The sequence below is a fragment of the Cyprinodon tularosa genome, unplaced genomic scaffold (genome assembly GCF_016077235.1).
Source record: "Cyprinodon tularosa strain WSP-4 unplaced genomic scaffold, ASM1607723v1 ctg539, whole genome shotgun sequence".
NCBI classification, from domain to species: domain Eukaryota; kingdom Metazoa; phylum Chordata; class Actinopteri; order Cyprinodontiformes; family Cyprinodontidae; genus Cyprinodon; species Cyprinodon tularosa.
The window spans coordinates 967,333-993,488 of record NW_024039273.1 but is presented as its reverse complement, the minus strand read 5'-3'; the positions used below and the strand labels follow the sequence as shown (position 1 = coordinate 993,488).

The 26,156-nt window shown below is 41.1% G+C and overlaps 2 protein-coding genes across 5 annotated transcripts; one reads left to right on the top strand and one right to left on the bottom strand.

Moving 5' to 3' along the window:
• The first annotated feature begins 2,652 nt into the window (after positions 1 to 2,652).
• Positions 2,653 to 22,059, top strand: lyrm9 (LYR motif containing 9). 4 transcript variants are annotated; one of them, XR_005282425.1, is made up of 5 exons: positions 2,653 to 2,748; positions 13,765 to 13,911; positions 15,331 to 15,423; positions 15,503 to 15,578; positions 22,004 to 22,059. XR_005282425.1 is itself a non-coding variant. In XM_038304574.1 (5 exons), exons 2-4 carry the CDS (start codon positions 13,789 to 13,791, stop codon positions 15,518 to 15,520), a joined length of 234 nt encoding a protein of 77 aa, XP_038160502.1. In that variant the 5' UTR covers positions 2,653 to 2,748; positions 13,765 to 13,788; the 3' UTR covers positions 15,521 to 15,545; positions 22,004 to 22,022. The 4 variants fall into 4 exon arrangements, 3 of the variants coding, with proteins under 3 accessions (XP_038160502.1, XP_038160501.1, XP_038160500.1); XM_038304574.1 differs by having other exon boundaries at positions 15,503 to 15,545; positions 22,004 to 22,022; XM_038304573.1 differs by lacking the exon at positions 22,004 to 22,059 and adding an exon at positions 15,646 to 16,016 and having other exon boundaries at positions 15,503 to 15,545.
• Positions 16,654 to 25,616, bottom strand: ift20 (intraflagellar transport 20 homolog (Chlamydomonas)). Its single transcript, XM_038304570.1, has 5 exons — positions 25,501 to 25,616; positions 23,960 to 24,160; positions 23,792 to 23,877; positions 22,378 to 22,481; positions 16,654 to 17,270 (listed from the first exon to the last, which is right to left on the bottom strand). The coding sequence occupies exons 2-5, from the start codon at positions 24,084 to 24,086 to the stop codon at positions 17,189 to 17,191; spliced, it is 399 nt and encodes a 132-aa protein (XP_038160498.1). The 5' UTR covers positions 24,087 to 24,160; positions 25,501 to 25,616; the 3' UTR covers positions 16,654 to 17,188.
• Between the last annotated feature and the right edge of the window lie 540 nt (positions 25,617 to 26,156).

Sequence of the window (26,156 nt, the reverse complement as noted above, 5' to 3'; positions counted from 1 at the left end):
CAGAAATCTGACCACCATGAATCTTAAACTCTCTACGTGGAAACAGAGCAGCTACATCAGTGAGTTTTACAACCTGCTCACCAGCACTGGAAGACAGGCTGGCACGGCCAGGAAGGGCAGCACATGCGCTGTTGGTGGTGGACTCAACTGGCGATGTGGTGGAAAGGTTCCTGGGAGGTCCATTATTGTCTCTGGCTATGGTCGGTTGAGGGCTGGGAAAGTCTCTTTCTTCAGGTGATGACAGCAGGTGGTAGCCCATGGATGCAGTAGTCGAACTGATCCTTTGACGAGTGTCTGTATCCTCCTGCTGGGGGGGTGCAGCCTCACTGACTTCTTTTGCTCCCCCGACTGTATCTCCTTCATTCGTGTTTTGTAACAGGCGATCGAGCATGTCATCAAGTTCAAGAATCTGAGACATGCCTTCATCTTCCATGCCGCTTAGCTTCTCGCTTCTTAAAAAATCGTCAATTAAATCAAACAGTTCCGGTTCACTCAGTGCCATAAGGCCCTCAGCGTCCGGCCCCGATCCGTCATCAATTGCACTGGCGATGACCTGTAGTTGACTGATACTCAATGCAAACAGTCTCTTTCGGATTTTGAAAACCAGCATCCTTCAAGGGGTTGTGGTAGCCATCTTTAACCTCTGTAGCCTCTACTCTATGGATGACGCACAGTACTGCAGCCTTCCTGAAGCTTTGGACACAGGTCTTCTCTGTAGCAATTCCCACTCTCCCAACTAGGTGGCGCTGGAGATCCCGGACGAGCCCCCAATTGTTACCGGCCTCAGACCTAGGGGAAATCTGGGCCGGCACAAGCGATGCACAGGCAGGATGAGCTGTGGATCTGTGAATGATGAGGAACGGACACGTTAATACATTGTGCCTGGCTCTGCTGGCAGCGGTTTATTATTGACGGCGCATGCGCGGGGAGAGACTATAGAAGTTTCCTCGTGGGTTCATTCACTAGCGCCCTCTACTGACTAGCTGGTCATCGACATGAGTCAGTTAATTTTAGAAAGTTGTTCTAATCATCTTAAAATAAAATAATCTTTTAAAAAAAATGGGGGTGTCTGTTTTAGTAAAACATTAATTTCTAGACCCACTATATAAAACCTGTGGAGCAGCGTCACAGCACTGCAGAAGACTCATTGATTGTAAAAAAAAAAAAAAAAAAAAAGAGATAAATTTCTACCTTTCATTGTAGAAGTGATCAATTGCAGAGCTCGGAAAACAAAGAAAACCACTAAATTTAAAATAATAGTGAAAGCTGCAGAAAAGTAACTTGAAGTGAGAGATTTAAACTGGGAAATGGTTGAAAGCCTGATGGGAAAACCAGTAGGACCATCAGAAACCAGCAGAGTGACGATAACTTCAAGATAAATTAGATGAATTTCATTAAGTATTTATTATGTTGGGTTAAATTAAACAGTTCGGAAAAATATTACATTTTCTTTTTTTTTTTTCCGAGGTGACTCTTTTTTCCTGTTTCCTTGTTTAAGTTCCTATCAGCTGGTGGCGGTAATACACTTTAATTAGTTTGCCAACCATCATAAAACACTACAAGAAGCATTAGATTAGAAACAGTGGGAAGAAGAAAGAACTTTTAGATGATTTTATACCGTGGTGTTAAAAGTTCACACATTAGTTACTTCAGTAGAAGTATAGATACTGCAGTTTAAAAACACTCTGGTAAAAGTTGAACGATCAACTTGACCTCTTTACTCAAGTTAAAGTAAAAAAGTATGTGCTCCAAAAACTACTTAAAGTATAAAAGTATAAAGTAACCTTTAAAAAAACATTCAGATGCCACTTTATGAATTGAAAGCTCAATTTTTCGACTATTTTGGCGAACACCTGCTTGCTTCTGATGATTTCCTTTAGCTAACCAATGAGTGTTTGCGTTCTATGACTCATCCAATCACACTAGTTTTCACCAGATGTGGGTGGAGCCAATGATCTGCATTGGATGGAGCACATGACGGGAAATAAAGATTTAAAAACATTAAACCGAAGCCAACAGTAACGAGTGGTAACTGTTTTTTTATATGTAAGGAATAGAAAGTACAGATACTTGTGTGAAAATGTAATGAGTAGAAGTCAGAAGTAGAAAGAAAATAAGTAATGGAGTAAAGTATAGATACCTAAAAAGTGAATTTAAGTATCTCTGGTTTAATAATATTCAAACAAAAGTTGTCATTATGAGAAAAACAGCAAGGAACAGAAAGGAGGAAATAGAGATCAGGTTACGGTTTGGCCATACAGGTTTAAATAATAGGTGGGATTTTTGTTTTTTCAAGAGGAAACAGTGGAGCTCCTCATATTGCTTTGCATTAAATATGTAAATGAGACAAATGAATTTATAAATAGATTACAAATAAATAAATTAAAGGTAAACTTAAAATACCTTTCATACTTGGACTCAAATTCAGAGAGTTTTTCCTTATAATTGAGATTTCTTGAATAGACAGAAAGAGGATTTTGTTTATCTTATTTATTTTTTTTTTTTTTTATTCATTTTAGTTTAGTTTTGTATTAATAAGTTGTAGGATATTGAATGAGTTCAATCCTGATCCACACTCCATCCCAGTAGATGGCGGTAATGCACCAAAAAGTTGCTTGCCAACCGCCATAAAAGACAAGAAGAAGAAGCAGCAGCAGCAAAAGCAGCAGAAGAAGAAGCCGAGGAGGAAGCAGAAGGAAAACTTTTCTCCTAAACTGATCGCAGCATCTTCTATCTGCCTTCTGGGAGGTAATGAGGAACCTGCATAGATATGAGCTGAGAGATTCTGTTCCTGCTCAGAATATAATGACTGAACTGTGTAGACTGACTGACCCTGCATCTATACTGACTGACTGACCCTGCATCTATACTGACTGACTGACTGACTGACCCTGCATCTATACTGACTGACTGACTGACTGACTGACTGACCCTGCATCTATACTGACTGACTGACTGACTGACCCTGCATCTATACTGACTGACTGACCCTGCATCTATACTGACTGACTGACTGACTGACCCTGCATCTATACTGACTGACTGACTGACTGACCCTGCATCTATACTGACTGACTGACTGACTGACCCTGCAGCTATACTGACTGACTGACTGACTGACCCTGCATCTATACTGACTGACTGACTGACTGACCCTGCATCTATACTGACTGACTGACTGACCCTGCATCTATACTGACTGACTGACCCTGCATCTATACTGACTGACTGACCCTGCATCTATACTGACTGACTGACCCTGCATCTATACTGACTGACTGACTGACTGACCCTGCATCTATACTGACTGACTGACTGACTGACCCTGCATTTATACTGACTGACTGACTGACCCTGCATCTATACTGACTGACTGACTGACCCTGCATCTATACTGACTGACTGACTGACTGACCCTGCATTTATACTGACTGACTGACTGACCCTGCATCTATACTGACTGACTGACCCTGCATCTATACTGACTGACTGACTGACCCTGCATCTATACTGACTGACTGACTGACTGACCCTGCATTTATACTGACTGACTGACTGACTGACCCTGCATCTATACTGACTGACTGACCCTGCATCTATACTGACTGACTGACTAATCCTGCATCTATACTGACTGACTGACTGACTGACCCTGCATCTATACTGACTGACTGACTGACTGACCCTGCATCTATACTGACTGACTGACTGACTGACCCTGCATCTATACTGACTGACTGACTGACCCTGCATCTATACTGACTGACTGACTGACTGACTGACCCTGCATCTATACTGACTGACTGACTGACTGACCCTGCATCTATACTGACTGACTGACCCTGCATTTATACTGACTGACTGACTGACTGACCCTGCATCTATACTGACTGACTGACTGACTGACCCTGCATCTATACTGACTGACTGACCCTGCATTTATACTGACTGACTGACTGACTGACCCTGCATCTATACTGACTGACTGACTGACTGACCCTGCATCTATACTGACTGACTGACCCTGCATTTATACTGACTGACTGACTGACTGACCCTGCATCTATACTGACTGACTGACCCTGCATCTATACTGACTGACTGACTGACCCTGCATCTATACTGACTGACTGACCCTGCATTTATACTGACTGACTGACTGACTGACCCTGCATCTATACTGACTGACTGACCCTGCATCTATACTGACTGACTGACCCTGCATTTATACTGACTGACTGACTGACTGACCCTGCATCTATACTGACTGACTGACTGACTGACCCTGCATCTATACTGACTGACTGACCCTGCATCTATACTGACTGACTGACCCTGCATCTATACTGACTGACTGACTGACTGACCCTGCATCTATACTGACTGACCCTGCATTTATACTGACTGACTGACTGACTGACCCTGCATCTATACTGACTGACTGACTGACTGACCCTGCATCTATACTGACTGACTGACTGACTGACCCTGCATCTATACTGACTGACTGACTGACTGACTGACTGACCCTGCATCTATACTGACTGACTGACTGACCCTGCATTTATACTGACTGACTGACTGACTGACCCTGCATCTATACTGACTGACTGACTGACTGACTGACTGACCCTGCATCTATACTGACTGACTGACTGACTGACCCTGCATCTATACTGACTGACTGACTGACTGACCCTGCATCTATACTGACTGACCCTGCATTTATACTGACTGACTGACTGACTGACCCTGCATCTATACTGACTGACTGACCCTGCATCTATACTGACTGACTGACTGACTGACCCTGCATCTATACTGACTGACTGACTGACTGACCCTGCATCTATACTGACTGACTGACTGACCCTGCATCTATACTGACTGACTGACTGACTGACCCTGCATCTATACTGACTGACTGACTGACTGACTGACCCTGCATCTATACTGACTGACTGACTGACTGACCCTGCATCTATACTGACTGACTGACTGACTGACCCTGCATCTATACTGACTGACTGACTGACTGACTGACTGACCCTGCATCTATAATGACTGACTGACTGACTGACCCTGCATCTATAATGACTGACTGACTGACTGACCCTGCATCTATACTGACTGACTGACCCTGCATCTATACTGACTGACTGACTGACTGACCCTGCATCTATACTGACTGACTGACTGACTGACCCTGCATCTATACTGACTGACTGACTGACTGACTGACTGACTGACCCTGCATCTATACTGACTGACTGACCCTGCATCTATACTGACTGACTGACTGACTGACCCTGCATCCTATACTGACCCCTGAATCTGATGACTAAACCCTGCATCTATACTGACTGATGACCTGCCCTCTCTATACTGATGATGACCCTGCATTATATTTGACTGACTGACGGGCCCTGCATCTATACTGACTGACTGACTGACTGCCCCTGATTAACCTGACGCCCTGCATTATACTGATGAGACTTGACCCTGCATTATACTGACTGACTGACGACCCTGCTCTATACTGACTGCTGACCCTGCATTATAGGACTGACTGACCCTGATCTATACTGACTTGCTGCCCTGATTAAAATACTGACTGACTGCCCCTGCATTTTACGACGACTGACTGACTGACGCCCCTGCATTATACTGACTGACTGACTGACTGACCTGCTTTAATACTGAGACTGACCCCTGCATTTATACTGCTGACTGACTGACTGACCCTCATTATACTGACTGACTGACTGACGACCCTGCATCTATACTGACTGACTGACCTGCATTATATCTGAATGCCCCCTACTTTGACTAAAACCCTGCATTATACTGATGACTGACTGCCCCGCATTATACTGACTGACTGCTGATGACCTGATTTATACTGATGACTGATCCCTGCATTATACTGACTGACTACCCTGATTATACTGATGACTAAACCCGCATTATACTGATGACTGACTACTGCCCCTGCTTTTTACTGACTGACTGACTGACCCTCATTTTTCTGACTGACTGCCCCGCTCTATACGAGGGACTGACCCTGCATCTATACTACTGAGACTGATGACCCTGCATTATACTGACTGCCCCACCCTAAACTACTGATGACTGCCCCTGCATTATACGGGAAACTGACCCGATCTATACTGACTGATGGATGCCCCTGAACTTCTGACGATGACTGATGACCCGGGCATCTATACTGACTGACTGACTGCCCCTGCATCTATATGACTGACTGACTGCCCCTGACTTACTGACTGACTGACCCCCGCATCTATACTGACTGATTTGGCCCCTGAAACTGACTTGACCCCTGCATTTATAGATGATGACCCTGCACTATACTGACTGACTGCCCCTGATTTTTACGGACTTGACCCTGCATTTTTTACTGACTGACTGATGCCCCTGATTTTAACTAGACTGACCCTGCATCTATACTGATGATGACTGGGGATTTTTGGATTTTGGGACCCTGCATCTTAATGACTGCCCTCCCCATTTATAATTAAAACGCCCCTGATTTTTGGACTGACTGACCCTGCATCTATACTGATGACTGACTGACCCCGCATCTATATGGACTGATGACTGACCCTCCCATCTATACTAAAACTGACCCTGCATTATATTTGGACTAACTGACTGACTGACCTGCATCATCTGACTGATGACTGACTGACTGACCCTGCACTATATACTAATGACTGACTGACCCTGCATTTTTATTAATGACTAAAAACTGACTGATGCCCCCTGCATCTATATGATTTTAAACTGACTGACCCGATCTATACTGACTGACTGTGACTGACCCTGCTTTTATACTGACTGACTGACTGACTGACTGACCCTCATCTATACTGACTGCTGCCCCTGACCTGACTGACTGCTCCCCTATTTTTCTGACTGACTGACTGACTGACCCTGCTCTATACTGATGACTTGACTGCTGCCCCTTTTTGATGATGACCCTGCCATCTTTATGACTGCCCCTGCCCTGATGACTAGACCCTGCATCTATATGACTGACTGACTGACTGACCCTGCATTATACTTTGACTGACTGACTCCCCTCTTCTTACTGACTGACTGCCCGCATCTATACTGCTACTGACTGACGGACCCTGCATTTATACGGGACTGATGACTGATTTAGGGATGCCCCCCCTTTTTTTAACTGGACTGACTGATGACCTGCATTTAACTGACGATGACTGACTGACCTGCATTATCGGGACGACTGACTGACTGCCCCTCCATTTATACTAAACGGGAAAACCCCTGAAATGACTGACTGACCCTGCATTTATACACTGACTATGACTACCCTGATTTTACTGCTGACTGACTGCCCCTGCATTTATATGACTGACGACTGCTGACCCTGCATTTATACTGACTGACTGATCGGCATTAACTGCTGACAGGGGACTCCCCCTGCATTTATACGATGAGACTGACCCTGCATTTATTACTAAACCTGACTAAACCCCTGCATTTTTACTGACGGGGTGACTGACTGCCCCCTCTTTATATGACTGACTGACCTGCATCATACTGACGACTGACCCTGCATCTATATGATGACTGACTGACGACCCTGCATTTATAGGGGACTGATGCCCTGCATTATACTGACTGACTGACCCCTGCATTTATACTACTGACTAAAACTGCCCCCTGCATCTATACGGGGCCTGCCTGACTGACCCTCATTTTATACGACTGACAATACTGACGCCCTTTTGCATTATACTGATGACTGATGCCCCTGATCTAAAAAACTTTTCCGACTGACTGACTGAGGGACCCGATTTCTATAAATGACTGACTGACCCTGCATTTTACTGACTGACTGCCCCTGACTATTGACTATAGACTACTGACTGACCCTGATCTATACAGGGCTGACGATGACTGATCTAACCCTGATTTTACTGACTGACTGTGCTCTGCCCCTTTAAAATTGACTGCCCCTGCTTTTATAGATGACTGCTGACTAAACCCCCTATCATCTATACTGACTGACTGCCCCCCTGAATTGATACTGATGACTGACCTGAATTTTTGATCCCTGCATTTATACTGACTGACGGGGACTGATGTTTTTCTATATGACTGACTGACTGACTGATGATGCATTAAAATGACTGACTAAATGACTGTGCATCTAAAATGAAATTTCGCCCCTGAAATTGATGTGCATCTTATACTGAATGACTGACTGATGATTGCACTATACTGATGACTGACTGACTAAACCTGCATTTTACTGACTGATGATGACGGGACCCTGCATTTTTTACTGACTGCTGACTGACTGACCCTTTGCATTATACTGACTGACGATGACTGATTTCCGAGCATTTATACTGATGCTGGACTCCCCCTGCATCTAAAAAATGACTGGACTGACCGATTTATACTGACTGACGACCCTGCATTATATGACGACGACTGCTGACCCTGCATTATACTACTGACTGACTGACTGACCCTGCATTTATATGACTGACGGGTTTTTGACTGATCGGGATTTATACTGATGACTAAATGATCCTGCATCTATACGACTGACTGACTATGCCCTCTTTTATATGGACTGACTGACTGACTGACCCTGCATTATATGACAAACTAAACCCTGCATCTATACTGACGGACTGACTGACCCTGCATCTATACTGGACTGACTGACTAAACTGAACTATATGACTGATGATGACTGAAACGGGCTGACTGACTGCCCTGCACTATACTGAATGACTGAAACCCCTGCACTATACTGACTCTGCCCCCTGCATTTTATACTGACTGACTGAGCTGTTTTTATGACTGACTAACTACTTCATACATATTTACTACCCCATCTAACTACAGGGATCCTACCCTCATCAACTATACTCCCCTCTTTTATAAAAAAAATGAGACACTATCGACCAAAAGTCATCACTCTAGATCCCCTGCTTTTATGACGCCCTATTTCCGCTTTTAAAATGACAGACCCCTTGCACATCCCCCACCGAGACAGTCAATGCTGACTGATCATTTATTGTGAACGACACTCCACCCTTTAACCTGCAGTCTCATTAATGGGATACTGACCTTTACTGCTAGTGACTGCATCTAACTGATGCCTTCCCCGCATTTATTCTGACCGGGTTGACGGGACTGACCCTCACAACTCCACCCCCTCATTTTAAAACTGTGCGCCCCTGAATGGCTTTTTCGACGTACGTTGCACTTTGAAGATATACTGACGGGAATTTACTGAGACGTGACTGATCAAGCTGACTGCTATGGTGTTTTACTCTGCGCTCTACGTGTTATATGACTGCCCCCTTCCCCCTGTTTTAAGATGACTGACTGACACCCTCATTTTACTCCCCTGGACTGGACCCTCATTTATATGACTGAGCTGACTGACTAATGCTCGACATGGCATTTTATACTAAATGTGACCTGCCCTGCACTAAGACTGACTGACCTGATTTCGATGCTGACTGACTGCCCCTGAAACCCTTGTAGACTGACCCTGCATTTATACTGTGATGAGACGAGGCTTTAAACTGACTGACCGCTTTTGCATTATACTGACTGACGCTGTCCCCTCTTAATGACTGACTAAGCTAACCCTCTTATTGCTTGATGCCCCGCCTTCTGACGACTGACACTGATGAGTTATACTGTACGGCTGCGCTCTAAAATACTGACTGAAAATGTGACTAAAATGCTAAAACCCGGGCATTTATAAGGCCCCTGATTTTTAACTGACTGACTCCCCTGTTCTATACTGGATGACTGATGACTGTGACCCTGACCATTATACTGCTTCCCCCTGTCTTACGGTGTTGTGGATAACCCTGCATTTTATACTGATGACTGACTGACCCTGCTCTTTAAAATACTGACTGACGCCCCTGAATATATACCCCCTGTTTTGACTGACTGACTGATCCCTGCATCTATACTGATGACTGACTGCATCCCGATTAAAATGACTGATCTGACTGTACTGGCTGTCACAAAAATGACTGACTGAGACGCCGCATTATCTGAGCGTACCCTACATTTATCTGCCCCCTATTATACGCTGGGACCCGGGAAAAAATGTAAAACTGACTAATACCCCGATCAAGATGTTCATTATAAAACTGACTGACGCTCCTGATCCGTGCATCCCCAAATTTTATATGAGCTGTCATGTGTTTTACTGACTGCATGTTTATACCCTGAACTGCCCTACTGAAAACTGAGACGAATTTTATGATGATGAGGGATTCCCCTCTTTATTAGCGTTAAATGACTGAAAATTTAAAAATGACTGAGACTGACTCCCCTCTCTTTAGGGAACTGAGGGACCCTGCATTTATATGAGGGACTGACTGACTGCCCCCGCATTTTAACTGCGGTGACTGCCCCTGCATTTTTTTACTGCGACTGACTATCCCTGCTTTATACTGATGACTGACGATCCCTGCATTTATACTGACTGGGGGATGCCCCGCTCAACTAGACCCCCTTTTTTAATCTGTGACTGAGTCTGTCTACTGAACGGGTGATCAACGATGCTGCTACTGTGACTTACTGAACTGACCCTGCATTTATACTGAGAGGATGACTTGACTATACGACTGTCCCCATTTAATCTCTCGCTTCTGTTATACTGTGGAGATCGTACTTTTGACGTGACTGACTGATCTGAAAATTTTATAATGCTGACTGACAGGTTATCTGAAAATGACTGATTTGATATGCTGACGGGGGGACTGATGTGTCTTACTGACTGAACGACAGACCCTGCTTTTATCGACCCTGACTGACTGCCCCTGCTTTTTATACTGACTGACTGACTGACTGCCCCGCATTTATACTATGACTGACTCCCCTGCATTTATATGACTGACTGACTGATGTCTCTATATGACTGACTCGGGACTGACCCTGCTCTTTCCCTGACTGACTGCCCCTGACTTTGCCCTTGACCTGCATCTATAGGGACTGACTGAGGGCTCCCGGCTCTATATACTGATGACTGACGACTCCCCCTCATTATACTGACTGATGACTGACTGCTAGCTATGGGACTGACGACCTGACCCGATATTGACGGGACTGCCCCTGCATCTATACTGACTGATAAACCCGCTCAATTGTCGATGATCGACCTGTTTTGACTGACGGCTGACTGACCCTGCATCTATATGGAAAAATGACACCCTGACTTTTGACTGATACGACCCCTGCTCTTCACCCGTGACTGACTGACCCTGCATCTAAAATGAGACGATGCCCCTGCACTTGGGGCCCTGTGACTCCCTGCTTTAATGACGAGCCCTGAATAAAAGGGCTGATGACTATAAATGACGCTGCCCCCGAATCTGTGACTGACCCTGCTTTTAATGCTGACGACTGCTGCCCCCGGGCATCTAAATGACTGACTGAGACTGACGAGACCCTGCATCTATATGACTGACGACCCTGATCTATATGACTGACTGACTGACTGACCGCATCTATATGACTGACTGATTTAGACCCGATTATTACTGACGACCTGCTCCCTGACCCTGCATTAAAAGGGACTGGGACTGACCCTGCTCTAAGAGACGATGACTGATCCCCCTGCCTAAAGACTGACGCTGACCTTCTTACTGACTGGATGCTCCCCTGCTCTATATTGACTGACTGATGCTGACCCTGCTCTATTGAATGAAGCCCCAGATACTGACGACTAAACCCCATCATTGTGACTAATTGACTGCGCTGACCTGATCTATACTGAGGGGATGAGATTTACTTGGGGGATACCCCCCCAAAAATGACTGACTGACTCTGATTTGACTCCCCGATCTATATCGTGCCCCTCTTAATGACGGATGGGGCCCCCCGTCTATGCCCTCTGGACTGCCCTATTATTACGAGGGGCGCTGACTAAAGACCCTGCATCAAAATTGACTTGGGGACTGAGGCTTAAAACTGAGATTCTGCGCCTGCATCTTAAAGCTGATGATGCCCCTGCATCTATACTGACTGACTGATGACGACCCGCATCTATACTGGGGACGGACTGATGACCCTGCATCTAAAATGATGACTGATGACCCTGAAACTATTGACGATGATGACTGCCCCTGCATCTATAAGATGATGCTGACTAAACCTGCATTATAAGACTGACTGCCCCTGATCTAAATGACTGACTGACTGATGACTGACCCTGCATCTAAAATTTTGACTGATGATACTGACCCTGCATCTATACTGACTGACTGACTGACTGACGGGACTGACGCCCCTGCATCTATAATGACTGACTGACTGACCCTGCATCTATACTGACTGACTGACTGACTGACCCTGCATCTATACTGACTGACTGACTGACCCTGCATCTATACTGACTGACTGACTGACTGACCCTGCATCTATAATGACTGACTGACTGACCCTGCATCTATAATGACTGACTGACTGACCCTGCATCTATAATGACTGACTGACTGACCCTGCATCTATAATGACTGACTGACTGACCCTGCATCTATAATGACTGACTGACTGACCCTGCATCTATACTGACTGACTGACTGACCCTGCATCTATAATGACTGACTGACTGACCCTGCATCTATAATGACTGACTGACTGACCCTGCATCTATAATGACTGACTGACTGACCCTGCATCTATAATGACTGACTGACTGACCCTGCATCTATAATGACTGACTGACTGACCCTGCATCTATAATGACTGACTGACTGACCCTGCATCTATAATGACTGACTGACTGACCCTGCATCTATAATGACTGACTGACTGACCCTGCATCTATAATGACTGACTGACTGACCCTGCATCTATACTGACTGACTGACTGACCCTGCATCTATAATGACTGACTGACCCTGCATCTATAATGACTGACTGACTGACTGACTGACCCTGCATCTATAATGACTGACTGACTTACTGACTGACCCTGCATCTATAATGACTGACTGACTGACTGACCCTGCATCTATAATGACTGACTGACTGACTGACTGACTGACTGACCCTGCATCTATAATGACTGACTGACTGACTGACTGACTGACCCTGATCAGAACATTTAAACTGCAGCAATCAGACTGTTTCTAAAATCTAGAATCTCTCATTTTCACATCTTCCAGTTTATTTAATTCGAACTCTGCAGAAAATTAGTTTATTGCTTTTTAAAATTTTCACCTGAACTAAACAACATGGAGATAAAATGATAAAGAGGTGTTGATATGTTGGTTCTATTATGGGCAGGATGTGGATGAGCTGTTAAACCAAACTACTGTTAAATAGTTAACATTATGTTAACCCAGTGGTCAGTATGTTAATTTATCTATTTTATATGATTTATTATTACTTTTACTTTATTTTTACTTTACGTTTTTAATAGAGTAGAAATTTGTGCTATTTTTAATTTAAGGCTCCTGATAGTTCAGTAAAAAGAAATCTGATGAATCTGTTGGTTTGTTTGCTTTAAAAAAGAAAAAAACATCTAAACATATAGATTTCATCAGCAAACTTGCAGCCTGATTAGAAGAAATGTCAATTTGAATTAAGTAATTTTTAAAATGCAGACCTTAAAGAGCTCCATCCGATAGAACCGGTGGTTCTTCCGATCAGCTTAGTCTAAAATCTAGAAAACATAGAAACTCTTTCCTCTGACAGTTTCCCCGTTAATGATGTCCGCAGCGCTCTCCTCTACTGGTAGCAGAAATGGCGCCGCGCTCAGTGGAGCTGATCCAAACGCCGCTGCAGCTCTATCGATACCTGCTGAGATGCTGCAGGCAGCTCCCGTCCACCGCCATGCAGCAGCACTATCGACACGCCATACGACAGGTGAGCGCCGTGCGGCTTCAGGCCAGGTGGATCAGGCTGACTCAGCCGAGCATTTGATTCACTCTGTCAGACAGATTCCTGAATTTTATTGGGTTGTAATGTGACAGAGCAGCTTAAAGTAGCTCATTGTGTTTACAGCCTGTTTTTTATCTGGTTTGAGCCCCTTTACTCTGTTATCCTTAAAGAAAACTGAATCCTGAGTTTTAGAAGCTGATAAGATCCAGATGTCTGAAAAGCAAACAGAGTCCAGCTGTTTGTACTTTAATCTGCACTGGAAAAAACATCTAGAAATAAGTAAAAATGTCCTAAATTAAGTGGATTTCGCCTTAATTTGTGCAGGTAAATAGGATGATCTGCCAATGAAATGAGTATTTTTACTCTTAAAATAAGATAATTAGATAATATGCATTTTAAATAAGTCAATGCCATTGTTTTTACTATTTTAAATGTAAATTATTTTGTTCCATTGGCCCTGTACCGGGCCCGGTACAGAGCCCAACTGCCCCCTGCTCATGTTTATCTATTTATAGAAATGGACAACATGACATGATGTGAATTTATAATATTTGAATTTAATATTTATCTGACCAGATTCCGTTTTTATGAGGGAAAAAATGCATTTTGGCACTTTTGGAACCACTGTGCCTAAATAACATTTCCACCTAGCACACTGACCACTAGAAACTTTACATTTCAAATAAGAAAAGAAAATACATTGTCCTATTTCAAGTGCATGTCTTATTTTAAGAGTAAATATACTCATTCCATTCTATTCAGTTTATTTCTATAGCTCCAATTCACATCATGTCATCTCAGGTCACTTTCCAGTTCACCAGATCATCCAGTCAGATTGATTCAAAGTTTTCTATCTAAGGAAAACCAGCTGATTGCATCGACTCATTGACTCTTCAGCAATCTCTCACACTAAGCATGCTTGTAGCGACAGTGGAGAGGAAAAACTCCCTTTGAACAGGAAGAAACCTCCAGCAGAACCAGGCTCAGTGTGAGCGGCCATCTGCTGAGGCCCACTGGGGTTCAAGGAGACAGAAGCAGAGACACATTGGCAAATCATCTTATTTACCTGCTCAAATTAAAGGTAAATACACTAACTTTAAGAATTGTTGACTTATTTTTAGCTGTTTTTTTTGCAGTGCAGTTATTCTGCATCTTGATCTAAAGCAGAACAATCAGCATCACAGAGACCAAGGGGCCCAGCAGACGGATCAGGGCTGAAGATGTGGAGAAGGAAGCCCTGCGTAGCTCTGTGGGTGGTGCCTGTTGGTCAGGGTGTTTTTTTCCAGCTTTTCTGAATATTTTTCACTCTCTTCTTCTCAGTGTTTGACATTTCTTTGGCCCAGAAGCTTCTAGCTGATCAGTGGTCATCAGCAGAATAATTCTGTCTCCTCTGTTTGCTTCCAGGGTTACAACAGCCACTCGGATGAAGACGACCCCGAGAGGATCCAGATGATGATCCAGAGGGCCGTCAAAGATGCCGAGTGGATTTTAGACAAAGTAAGAGACTCACAGAAAACCGTCGTCTTGTTTGTTTTTTAAACCTCTTTGTTTTAAAGTCCTATTTGTTTATTTGCAGTATACCAAGAAGAAGTAGGCTCCATCTCACAGCAGGACAGCGTGTAAATATTGCTGCTTTGTTTCCAATAAACCATGTGAGTCATGAAGTTGGATGTTAATTATTTCAGCTCTGTGACGTCTGTGGTGTTTGGACTGGTCCAGGTTAAGGACCCAGCTCAGTCCACCACAGCGATGGGTCCAGCAGCACTGATGCGCCGCCGCACGCGTCCGGCTCTAACAGCTAAACCCGGCGTCGGTGCGTTTAGCGTTTCCAGAAAGTCAGGTGGCCGAAACAGGAGCTGACTGACGCACAGGACGGGGTTTCTAACCACATCTGCTAAGATTATCTCTGATATTTGGTGTTTTCTCATCAATTTAATCAGTAATATGGAGCCGCCCGAAGGTTTCAGCTGAATGGAAACATTTCCATCTCATATGCATTTTAATTTTCTGGTGATGTCATCCTGCTCCTCTCAGTTATCAGTCAAATTATCTGAATTCAAACTGTTTGCTGTTCTAGTTATTATTTTAAATAAATAAATTCCAGTCCACAAACATCCTTATTCACTTCTTCCCACTTTATGGATTGCTTCTAAAATATCAAACATTTTTTTCAATTTAAACAAAGATATGAAATAATCCATCATAGCAAACAATGGATTAAATCATTAAATCGTATCATTGGTCATCAGATCAGTCAGTCTGTAGTGATTTTAAATGTCCAGCAGGTGGCAGTATTCTGTAGCTATTAATACTCTGTAAAAAATGTAAATCTAATTAAGTCTTTTTTTTTTATTACGTGATTTATTTATTTATTGAGGAGGTAAAACACTTTGCCAATGGAAAAAGATCATTTTAAAATAAAATAAAAACATTTAAAATAAAAATACAATTGCATTGTCTTGATTGAAGTGCATATTATCTTATTTAACAGTAAAAATACTAATTTCATTGGCAGATCATCTTATTTACCTGCTTAAATTAAGGGGAAATCCACTTAATTTAGGACATTTATACTTATTATTATTTCTAGGTGGTTCTGCAGTGTGGGCTATCTAAAGGAGCGCACTCTGTTATTTACAGCTTTACTGCGTTAATAATGGCTAAAAAAAATCATCTGCTTTCCAAATAGGTGGAAGATTTTTATGGATTCTTTAAAACATTACATGGTGAAAGTTTTAAAAATCTTTATTTCAACCATGATGAAAATGACATGAATGAGGAAAATGGTTGAGTTGTATTTCTGCTACCGTTTGCAAGCAGAACCGTTTGGATCTGAATTATTAGAATAACAGCGATGAGACAAAGACTGTTTTTATGCCGATCGAAGGAAAACGTTTAGTTTTAAACCTATATGCAGATACATGCAAATACAGAAAACATTTAAGCTGATAGAAAAGCTCATAAAAGTAGATAAACAGCAGTCTTTCAGTATAAATAATACTTGTTATAAATAGGTTTTCTTTGTATAAATAGCTCCTGTGGTGGATGCTGAGCTGTTTGGTTCGCCCTGGAGTTTCTCCCTGGTTGCTGCAGCTGCCTGTTTCCCACCCAGATGTGTCTGAGACAGGCGCTGTAAACGGGTGGGGGGGGGGGGGGTGTTTCCTGTCCAGGCTGCAGCTTAGCGAATGCCAGGGAGAAGACGCTACAGCGGCAGCAGGAAGTCGCTCTGTTCAGGCACTCTGGAGGCGTTTGGTGGTCCGCGTCATTTCTGCAGAACGAACTGGTCGATGAACTCGTTCTGCTCAGACTCCACTTTGGACAGGGCTTCGTACTCCACTCGATACCTGAGTCAGAAAAACAAGCAGACCCAGAAAGACGTCTGTAGATCAGCACACGGGTTCAATTCTGAGTTAAACACAAAATTAGCTAAAAAGAAATAAATCCAATTTTCCTTGATTACTGTTGAATTTGTAGAATCATAAAATCTCTTCAATAGATCTGACAGCATGAACACAGATATCCAACATGTCGACCATTTAAAGTGAACGCTGCTGTGAAACGGTTTGATGTTTAGCACAGCAGAACGTCTGGATGCTAAAACAGAGTTTAGGGAACGGATCTGAATCTAGGTCTGTCAAAAACAGACTTCTACCGTTTTAAGCTTTCAAAAACAGCTTTTATAACGCCAGCCAGGCCAGCAATTCCCTCTAACGACCCCCCCTTTCAGAGACATAGACAGGTATGGGGCATTGCAGGCTAACAAAGAAGCCAAACGACCCCCATTCCAAAGGGGGGGACCCGTTCATCCGTTTCTATCTGCATGTTTTCTAAATTAAAACCAGGCTTTGTTGGGCTGCTGGATAAAACCTGGAACTAAACGCTATTTCTGACATTTTGAATTAAAAAGCTTCCTGGATGGAAGAGAAATGTCTTCAATCTTGGAAACAAAGTCCAGTGGATTGATTTGAACTTTTTTGGAATGACTATGACCATGACGAGTCTCCACACGAGGAGTCAAAGTATTTATGTTTAAATCCTGCTGTTTAAAAACACGTTTGTAGAAGTTAGAGGATCAACTTCAGCTTTTTACTCCAGTTAAAGTGTAAAAGTAGTCGAGTTCTATTCAGTTTATTTCTATAGCTCCAGTTCACATCATGTCATCTCAGGTCACTTTCCAGTTCACCAGATCATCCAGTCAGATTGATTCAAAGTTTTTTATCTAAGGAAAATCAGCTGATTGCATCGACTCATTGACTCTTCAGCAATCCCTCAAAAGTAGCATATTTAAAATGACTTAAAGTATAAAAGTAAAAGTAATGAAAGTAAAACTATTAAAGTCAGAAGCTTTACTGCTCTACTCTATTAAAGGAATTTTTTTTCTACTATTCTGGATCATAACGTCCTTAGATTTCATTTTCTTAGTTTTTTAACTAACGGTAACAGAGAGATATGATCTCTCTTTTTCATTTTTCATCAGAACTCTGGCTGCAGCATTTTGGATCAGCTGAAGGCTTTTAACTACAGTTTGTGGACTTCCTGATAGTAAAGAATTACAATAGTCCAGCCTTGAAGTAACAAATGCATGGACTAGTTTCTCAGCATCACCCCTGGACAGGAGATTGCTCATTTCTGCAATATTCCTCAGATGAAAGAAGGAAATTCTAGAAACCTCTTTGATCTGGGATTTAAATGACAGGTCCTGATCAAAAATCAGGAGGAGAAAGTTAAGATATTATATTTTGAACAGAAGTTGTGGTGAATTTATTCCATGTATCTGCAGAAATAACTGTTTGACCGTGATTAGTGCTCGAATCACTCTTTCATTTATTGTTCTTCTAACACACAGTTAGTAGGACTGTATGTCATAAACAATATATAACAGCTAAAATAATATCTGATTAAATAAGATATTTTACCACCCCTACTGGGGAGGACAATAAACATCTTAAAGTATCAGAAACATAAACTCCCAGCTGGCTGGGAGTTTAAAAGAACATAAAATCACAACACTTGCTTCATAAATGTTTTGTGGCCATTAAAATGCTTCAGTGTTATTCTATGGGTCAGATAGTAAAAGCATTTGGCACATTTGGAGACGCTGGTGACACAAAAGGTTCAAAACCCATCAGCTCTGGAACTGTTGCAGCTAGAGGTCCGACATTTTCTGCATTTGTGGCTGACATGATGTAGAACAAATGTAATACAATAAGAGCTGCCTTTTCTCAAGCATGTCTTTATTACTGCTGTTGAAAAAAGACCTATCATTTCCAAGAATAAAAAAAAACTTTGAGTCATGTTTGAACTGATGCAGGTTGCTCTGTGTTCCACTCACACAATTTTAATTTACATATTCAGAAACTAAAGGTTGTTAGCTTTCAAATAATGTACTGCATATGTAATTTCCTAAGTTATTTGCTTCCATTTGACCATAGAAAATAGGTGAGAATTTCCCAAAACGAGGTGGATGTTTAATAGAAATCCAATTGGAGATTTTCCAAAAATCACAGCCGGCACATATTTTCGTATCGCCGCCATTTCTTAACGGTTTGATGTACAAACAAGAAACTTGGTATAGAACATCCTCAGAGCCTTCAAGCTCTCACAGTGAAGCACTTCTTTTTATATCATTTATGGTTACGCTGTTTAACTGACTTGTTTGATATTAAAAACATTGATTCTGATAAAAAGCCTCAGACTGAAATCTTTCAAAACTTTCCATATTTTTACATCGTCGCCATGGGAACAGGGTTTTTGGTCGTCTTATGTATGTGATAAAACGATACATCGTTCAATGGTACTATTTTGTGATCGATGTGGAAGAACACTGAATATGGTATCAGCGCATTGATCTCACTGTGTTATGGAAAAAATGTTGAATAAAACAAAGTCGTGTTCCACTGAGGTTCTGTTAAGTTTATATAGTTACGTTATGGAAAGAAACATAAACATGAAAGTTGGCAGATTTGTTAACCCTTTAAAGCCCGAACAAAATAGAAAATTACTTTTTTTTTTGGTTTGAAGTCCTTATTTGCCCTTCTAATAAAATAAGTAAAAAGAAAAAACAGAAATACATTTTTGATATTAATAATTTATTACTATGCGATGAGTCAAGATTATTTTTTTCTGTAGTCTTCTGCCCTCTGTTATCAGGTATATCTGATTGTGTACAATAGGATTTTGAGCAAAGTTTTTACCACTAAATTATGCAAAAAGTGTCAGACGCAAAACATTTCAGAAACCGTATGTATCAAATATGATACATTTGGCATTATAGGGTTAATGAAAGCCTGCTGATTTCCAAGGTCTAAACATTATTTCTGTATCTATTATGGTTTTTGATTATATTACACAGAGTTTAACACAAGTTTTTTTTCAAATTTTACATTTTCAGAAAAGGAGGATGGGTGGGGGGGCGTGGGGCGACCCAAACCGACCCGACCCGGTGACGGTATGCTTCCCCCCGCCTGCATATAAGGCAAGAATATACCAAGGGTTGAAAAGGGAGACCGTGGCTTAACATGTTTTAAAATGGATGCGTCTCCCAAGCCTTTTAATGAAACTTGGTGTGAAACGTCTTCAGGTCCTTCTGGCGCCATATTGAAGGAATTTAACAGTGCAGCTGGGTTGTATCTATTATAGTGTTATTCATATGGTTTTCTGTCCTGTCCTCTCAGTCTACACGCATATTAGCTCATATAGTGTTGCATGTGGAACGTGTTGCATTTCTAAACTTAAGAGTTTGTTTTTTTTCTCGTTTATAATCAGCCTGTTTCTGCTATTTGCTTCTCTCTGATTCCTCTATTTTCAGGAAGGCAATCAAGCTTTTTTTCTGCTCATTTCTAACACTACCAAGTTTCGCTTGTTTCTGTATTAATTTTCTGTCCATATTTCACATTACTTCAACTTTTAAACCCTTTAATCAATCTTCTTATGTAGCTGCTCATCCAACATTCTTCAAGATGTTAGTATCTATCCTAAAACCAAACCTTTATTTTCTTTATTTCCGTTGATATATGATAGGCTGAATTTAGCTGTTCAGTCTGACGTAGAACTAACTGGCCTGCAGAAGATAAAAAAACACTGATTTTAAGACAGGATTTTTTTTTAAGTAGACATTTTCTAACTTTTGGAACAATATCGTCTGATAAGAAGTACATATTATATGCATGTTTAAGCCAGAAGGATTTTAAATTTAACCCTTTAAAGCCCGATCCAAGAATGAAACAAAACAGAAAATTACTTTTTTTTGGTTTGAAGTCCTTATTTGGCCTTTTAACAAAATATGTAAAAAGAAAACACAGAAATAGAATTTTGATATTAATAATTTATTACTATGCGATATGTAGTCTTCTACTGGCTGTTATCAGCTATATCTGATTGTGTACAATAGGATTTTGAGCAAAGTTTTTACCATTAAATTATGCAAAAGGAGTCAGACGCAAAACATTTCAGAAACCGTATGTATCAAATACGATACATTTGGCATTATAGGGTTAAATATGATTTCCCTACGACTTTAAAATAACAGACTGCAATTGTAAATAAGTCATTTTTCTTAAATTGAGGAGGAATGTGAGACACTTTTCTAATGGAACAAGACTATTTACATTTAAAAGAAAAAAGAAAAAACATTTGCATTGTCTTATTTTGAGCGGATATTATCTAATCATCTTATTTTAACAGTAAAAATACTAATTTCATTGGCAAATCATCCTATTTACTTAAATTATAGCACACCTGTAGCATTTCTGGATAGATGCAAACTACATTTTGCTGCTTTGACCTTGTGACAGTATAATGACAATAAAGTTGAATTCTATTCTGAATTAAGGGTAGATACATTTAATTTATGAAATGTTTGCTTATTTCTAGATAGTTTTTGCAGTGTAGGTGTGAAGATGTTTGGGTGTTTTATATATGGAGGGAATTTTGTTCCATTATTTTACAGAAATATGTTTTGGAAATGGATTTTTTTTTAAAGAAATGTAAACCAGAAATATTTTTTTATTAATCAAAGAAATGGTGTAACTTTTATTTTTCATTTTATTTTTTTTAAACTTCTTTTTCTCTTTTCCAGATCACATTTTCTTTACTTTAGGCCCAGTAAAAACCCTCGCTCTGCACCAACAGAAATGTCACTACGTTTAGCAGACCAATAGAAGTGCGTCTTCAAGGCCCGCCCCCCGGAAGTGACGGGAATGTGATCTGGAAAACGCCATTTCAAAAGAGAAATAAATAAAATAACAAATAATCTGTAGAAAAGGGGAAAAAACGAACGTTGAAAAATAAACAATCGAAGAATATTGCCTCCATATTTTTTATGATCAGGTTATCTTTGACTTATAGTCAAATCCTTTTAATCTGAAACATTCAAGTGGGACAAAACAAAGGAAAACTGACGTCATTTTAGCGCCACATCAGAACTAATCACAGTTTCTGTTGCTCTCTTACCTCTCAAGTTGCATTTTCTTTTCTGCTATTAGCGCCTGAAGCTGCTGCTGCTGAGCTTCTCTTTGTTTTGCCACCGACTTCAGCAGATTTCTGGCTCCGATTGCCTGAAAGTGGATTAGAAAGGAATAATTATTTCACTTTAATCGTAAATGTCATCAGGGAAAAATTGTTCCACATTTTATCACGCAGAAACATCCAACAGTATTTCACAGAGCAGAAAATTATTATAGTGGCAGGAAAATCAACTGTGTGTTTTAGGATGTTTCACAGACATCTGAATAGTGATACCCGGACATAAAATTAATTAAAGGAAAAGTCGCTCATATTCAGAATTCAAACTTCTGAAAGTTCTTTAAATCTGAAATGATTCCATCCTGTTCAATAAATGATCAGTGTTTTTAATTCAGAGTAATTTTCATGTGAATGTGCTTTACTGGAGGCATCCATGTTTGTCAAAGAACACTACTGCCACCTACTGGTTAGTGACGTCACGGTGCGGTATCGGCTGTTGATCAAGTCCCAGTGCTGTATCTGGTGTTTGTCACAACGCGCTATTATCCAAGTCATCTTGAAAACATTCTTCTTCCAAATGTTGGCTACATATTACGGGTTTTTTCTCTGGCCAGAAGTTCGATGGCAAATCCTCCCTCTTCAAGTTGGCGATCCAACGACCAACCCGTCCGTGGAGGATCAGGAATCAGAAAGGTGGAATAACTCTTTTTTTCCACTTTTACCCGATGTATTCCAGCATCCAGCTGCCATGCACGTGGGCATTGTCAGTTTCACTATAGCTCTGGTGAATTTCAATGGTGAAGTCCTCTGGAAATCTTCAATAATTGTTGTTGATTGCAGATGTGTCTAGTTGTTCCCATTGATTTAGCTTGGAAAGCGGGGAGAATGGCGCTAGGCTTACCGCACCGTGACGTCACTGCTGGGAGATGGCAGGAGGGAGGGGCTACTACATTTGGGCAAAAATGGCCGCTCCCAGAATCAGTGATCACGACGAAAGTTACTATCTTAATTTTTTTACTGATTAACACTAAATGTATTAAATCACAGCAAACATATTAGTTTTAGGTATAGGCTAAATAACGATCCATTGATTATTCCTGGCTGACTGGACTTTTCCTTTAAAACCAAATGGCTTTAATGAGATGATTAGAAACAAATCGCCTACTTTGGTTTCATTTGATCTTAGCTGTTCTGTCCCAGAGTTTGGTGACAGCTGATCGTGTTGGTTTGGATTTAGCGGGATCAGAGATGGAAATAAATGCACATGCTAACGCTTTTGAAGGTCTTGATTTGTGTAAGCATCTATCCTCCCGCTCCACACTGATGCGCCGCTTTGCGTTGTTCAAAAATCCCTGCAAAATGTGGTAAAGATTATGACCCCGACTCTTCTATTTCACCTCACCTTCATTTTCTCAGTTTCTGCTTCTTTTGCCAGTTCATCAACCATTTCTATCAGACCGTCGACAATCTTTTGAAACTGGCCGATTTCTGCAGACAGACGTTTGAACATCATGTTAGCTTTGGTTGCTGTTAAAAAAGGGAGAAAATAAATCAGATAGGAGCAGCTTACTGTCCACGAACTCTTTGCACTCTTCTTTCAGCTCCGTAGTCTTCTGGCTGACGTCAGGCTCAAGCACCCGCAGCTTGTTGAGTTCATCAAAATAAAAGCCTGCCTCTGCCAGAGGGTCCTTCGCCATGGCCGCCGGCCTGTTCGGGTAACACCAGCAGAACCAGGAGGGAGGAAGAGAAACCAACCTCCAGCTCAAAGGCTCTGAAAACACAAAGATGCAGATGCTTTTTATCCTGGGCTGCATGGATATTACAGACTGTGTTTAATAGTTTACTCTCGGTTTGACCAGTTTAACCAGTGGGTCAATTCTATTCATTTTATATCTATAGCGACAACTCACATCATGTCATCTCCAGGCATTTGAATTGAGGAGGTAAATGAGACACTTTGCCAATGAAACAAGACAATTTACATTTAAAAGAAGAAAAACAACATTTTTATTGTTTTATTTCAAATGCATATTATTGAATTATCTTATTTTAACAGTAAAATATATTAATTCCATTGGTCAATCATCTTATTTACCTCCTTAAATTACGGGGAAAAACACTAAATTTAAAACAGTTTTACCTATTTCTAGATCTTTTTTGCAGTGTATAAAATTGTTTTCAAACAGCAGGATTTATACTGGAGTAATAAACATGAATACTTTTAAGGCCTCTGTGTTTGTTTAATATTCTGGTGAAGTTTAGCTTCTCCTCCTGGAGTTAAACTCCTGGTTTCTCTCTGAATATGCAGTAAACAGTAAATACACTCCTTCTCCTAACATCATTCTCCATGTAAGGAATAACTTCAGAGGTTTTATCTTGAAAAAGACACAGACTGAATTTGTTCATTTGTAATTATGTCTTTTATTTTTATTCTATATGTATTTAAAATACCAGAACCTACAGATAAAGTCTTTCTGGACCTCTAAAGCTGAACCAGATGCTGTCATCCAACAACTATTTAATCCTTAAATAGACTTATTTTATTATTTTTGCTTTGGTCATTTCTGGAGTATTTTCTACTTTAACTGGAGATAAAAAAAAAATGTTGAAAACAGTTGAAAACTCTGCCCAGCTGTGATCAGAGGCAGTGAAGCTGCTAAAGCTGCTTCATGTCTGCAGAACAAACATCCTGCTAATGAGAGGAAGACACTCAGTGTCTGTTAGCAATGCTAATCAGGTGGCAGGTAGCTAATGATCCTGGGAATAATCAAGAAATTACATTATCATTGTTTACATCCAGCCTTTCTCCTCAGATTCTCCTAATTCAGATCGCAGGTTTATAAAAATAAACGTTCCTTTTCCTGCAAGGACACAGAAATCAACCCGCACTTAGAAACCGCTGCTTTCGCCAAACCTTTCAGAGGTTTTTGTTCCTCTTTGCTCAAACTTCTCAGCTAGTTAGCTTCACTAAGCTAGCTGTACACTAGCTAACAGGACGCTAGATTAAGTTTAATCCCAAACTGCTCTTCTTTGTAAAATTGGAATCGCTTTCATTCGGTGGTTTAGCTACAAAACCTTCTAGAAAACCGTCCCTGCTGGTCGTAACGGTACCTGTTTGAAGCTGCCTCTGATCGATCTCTGGATGTTGTGATGTGGCAGAGTTAGTCGCCTGGCAAATAGGCCCCTCCCCCTGGCGTTGCCTAGGAAACTAAACGCTGGGGTTGGTCAGTTCTTCTTCTTCTTTAGGTTTTTTACGGCAGCTTGCATCCATTAATGTCACACTGCTGCCATCTAGTGGATCCTAATATGTCTCCGGATTGTTTTTAAAACGAAAAATCTTCTTTCCCTAAAAACTTTTAGCTTTTCAACCACATTCTCAAACTTCAACTCCCCATTAAAACGTAATTCTGTTTTCAATAATGTTCTTTTGATTTGCATATTTTCTACAACTAATAAAACCTGTTCCATTGTTTCTACATTATCACAGCAACTAGAAAAACCAGTAAGAAGTTTCCCCATCTTAAAGAGTTCCATTTAAACTGGTGACCGGTTCTTATTTATGATTATATGGAAGACGATGAGGGCCACTGAAAAAATTACAAAAAGTTAATTGATTTTTAAATTTTATTTCAGTATAATACGAGAAAAAAGTCAGAATTCTGACTTTAATCTCATAATTCTAACTGTTTTCTCGGAATTCTGACTTTAAACTCTTAATGTCGATGGGCACCATGAAGGCAGAGATGTCGAGCGCTCAGATTCACTGA

Bases quoted from the DNA above. Each gene is read 5' to 3' on its own strand.
- ift20 (XM_038304570.1), bottom strand. From the start codon at position 24,086: ATGGCGAAGGACCCTCTGGCAGAGGCAGGCTTTTATTTTGATGAACTC. The intron at 23,878-23,959 runs GTAAGCTGCTCC...GTCTGTCTGCAG, and splicing joins GTGCAAAGAGTTCGTGGACA to AAATCGGCCAGTTTCAAAAG. The intron at 22,482-23,791 runs GTGAGGTGAAAT...ATCCACTTTCAG, and splicing joins CAGAAACTGAGAAAATGAAG to GCAATCGGAGCCAGAAATCT.
- lyrm9 (XM_038304574.1), top strand. From the start codon at position 13,789: ATGGCGCCGCGCTCAGTGGAGCTGATCCAAACGCCGCTGCAGCTCTAT. The intron at 13,912-15,330 runs GTGAGCGCCGTG...GTTTGCTTCCAG, and splicing joins ATCGACACGCCATACGACAG to GGTTACAACAGCCACTCGGA.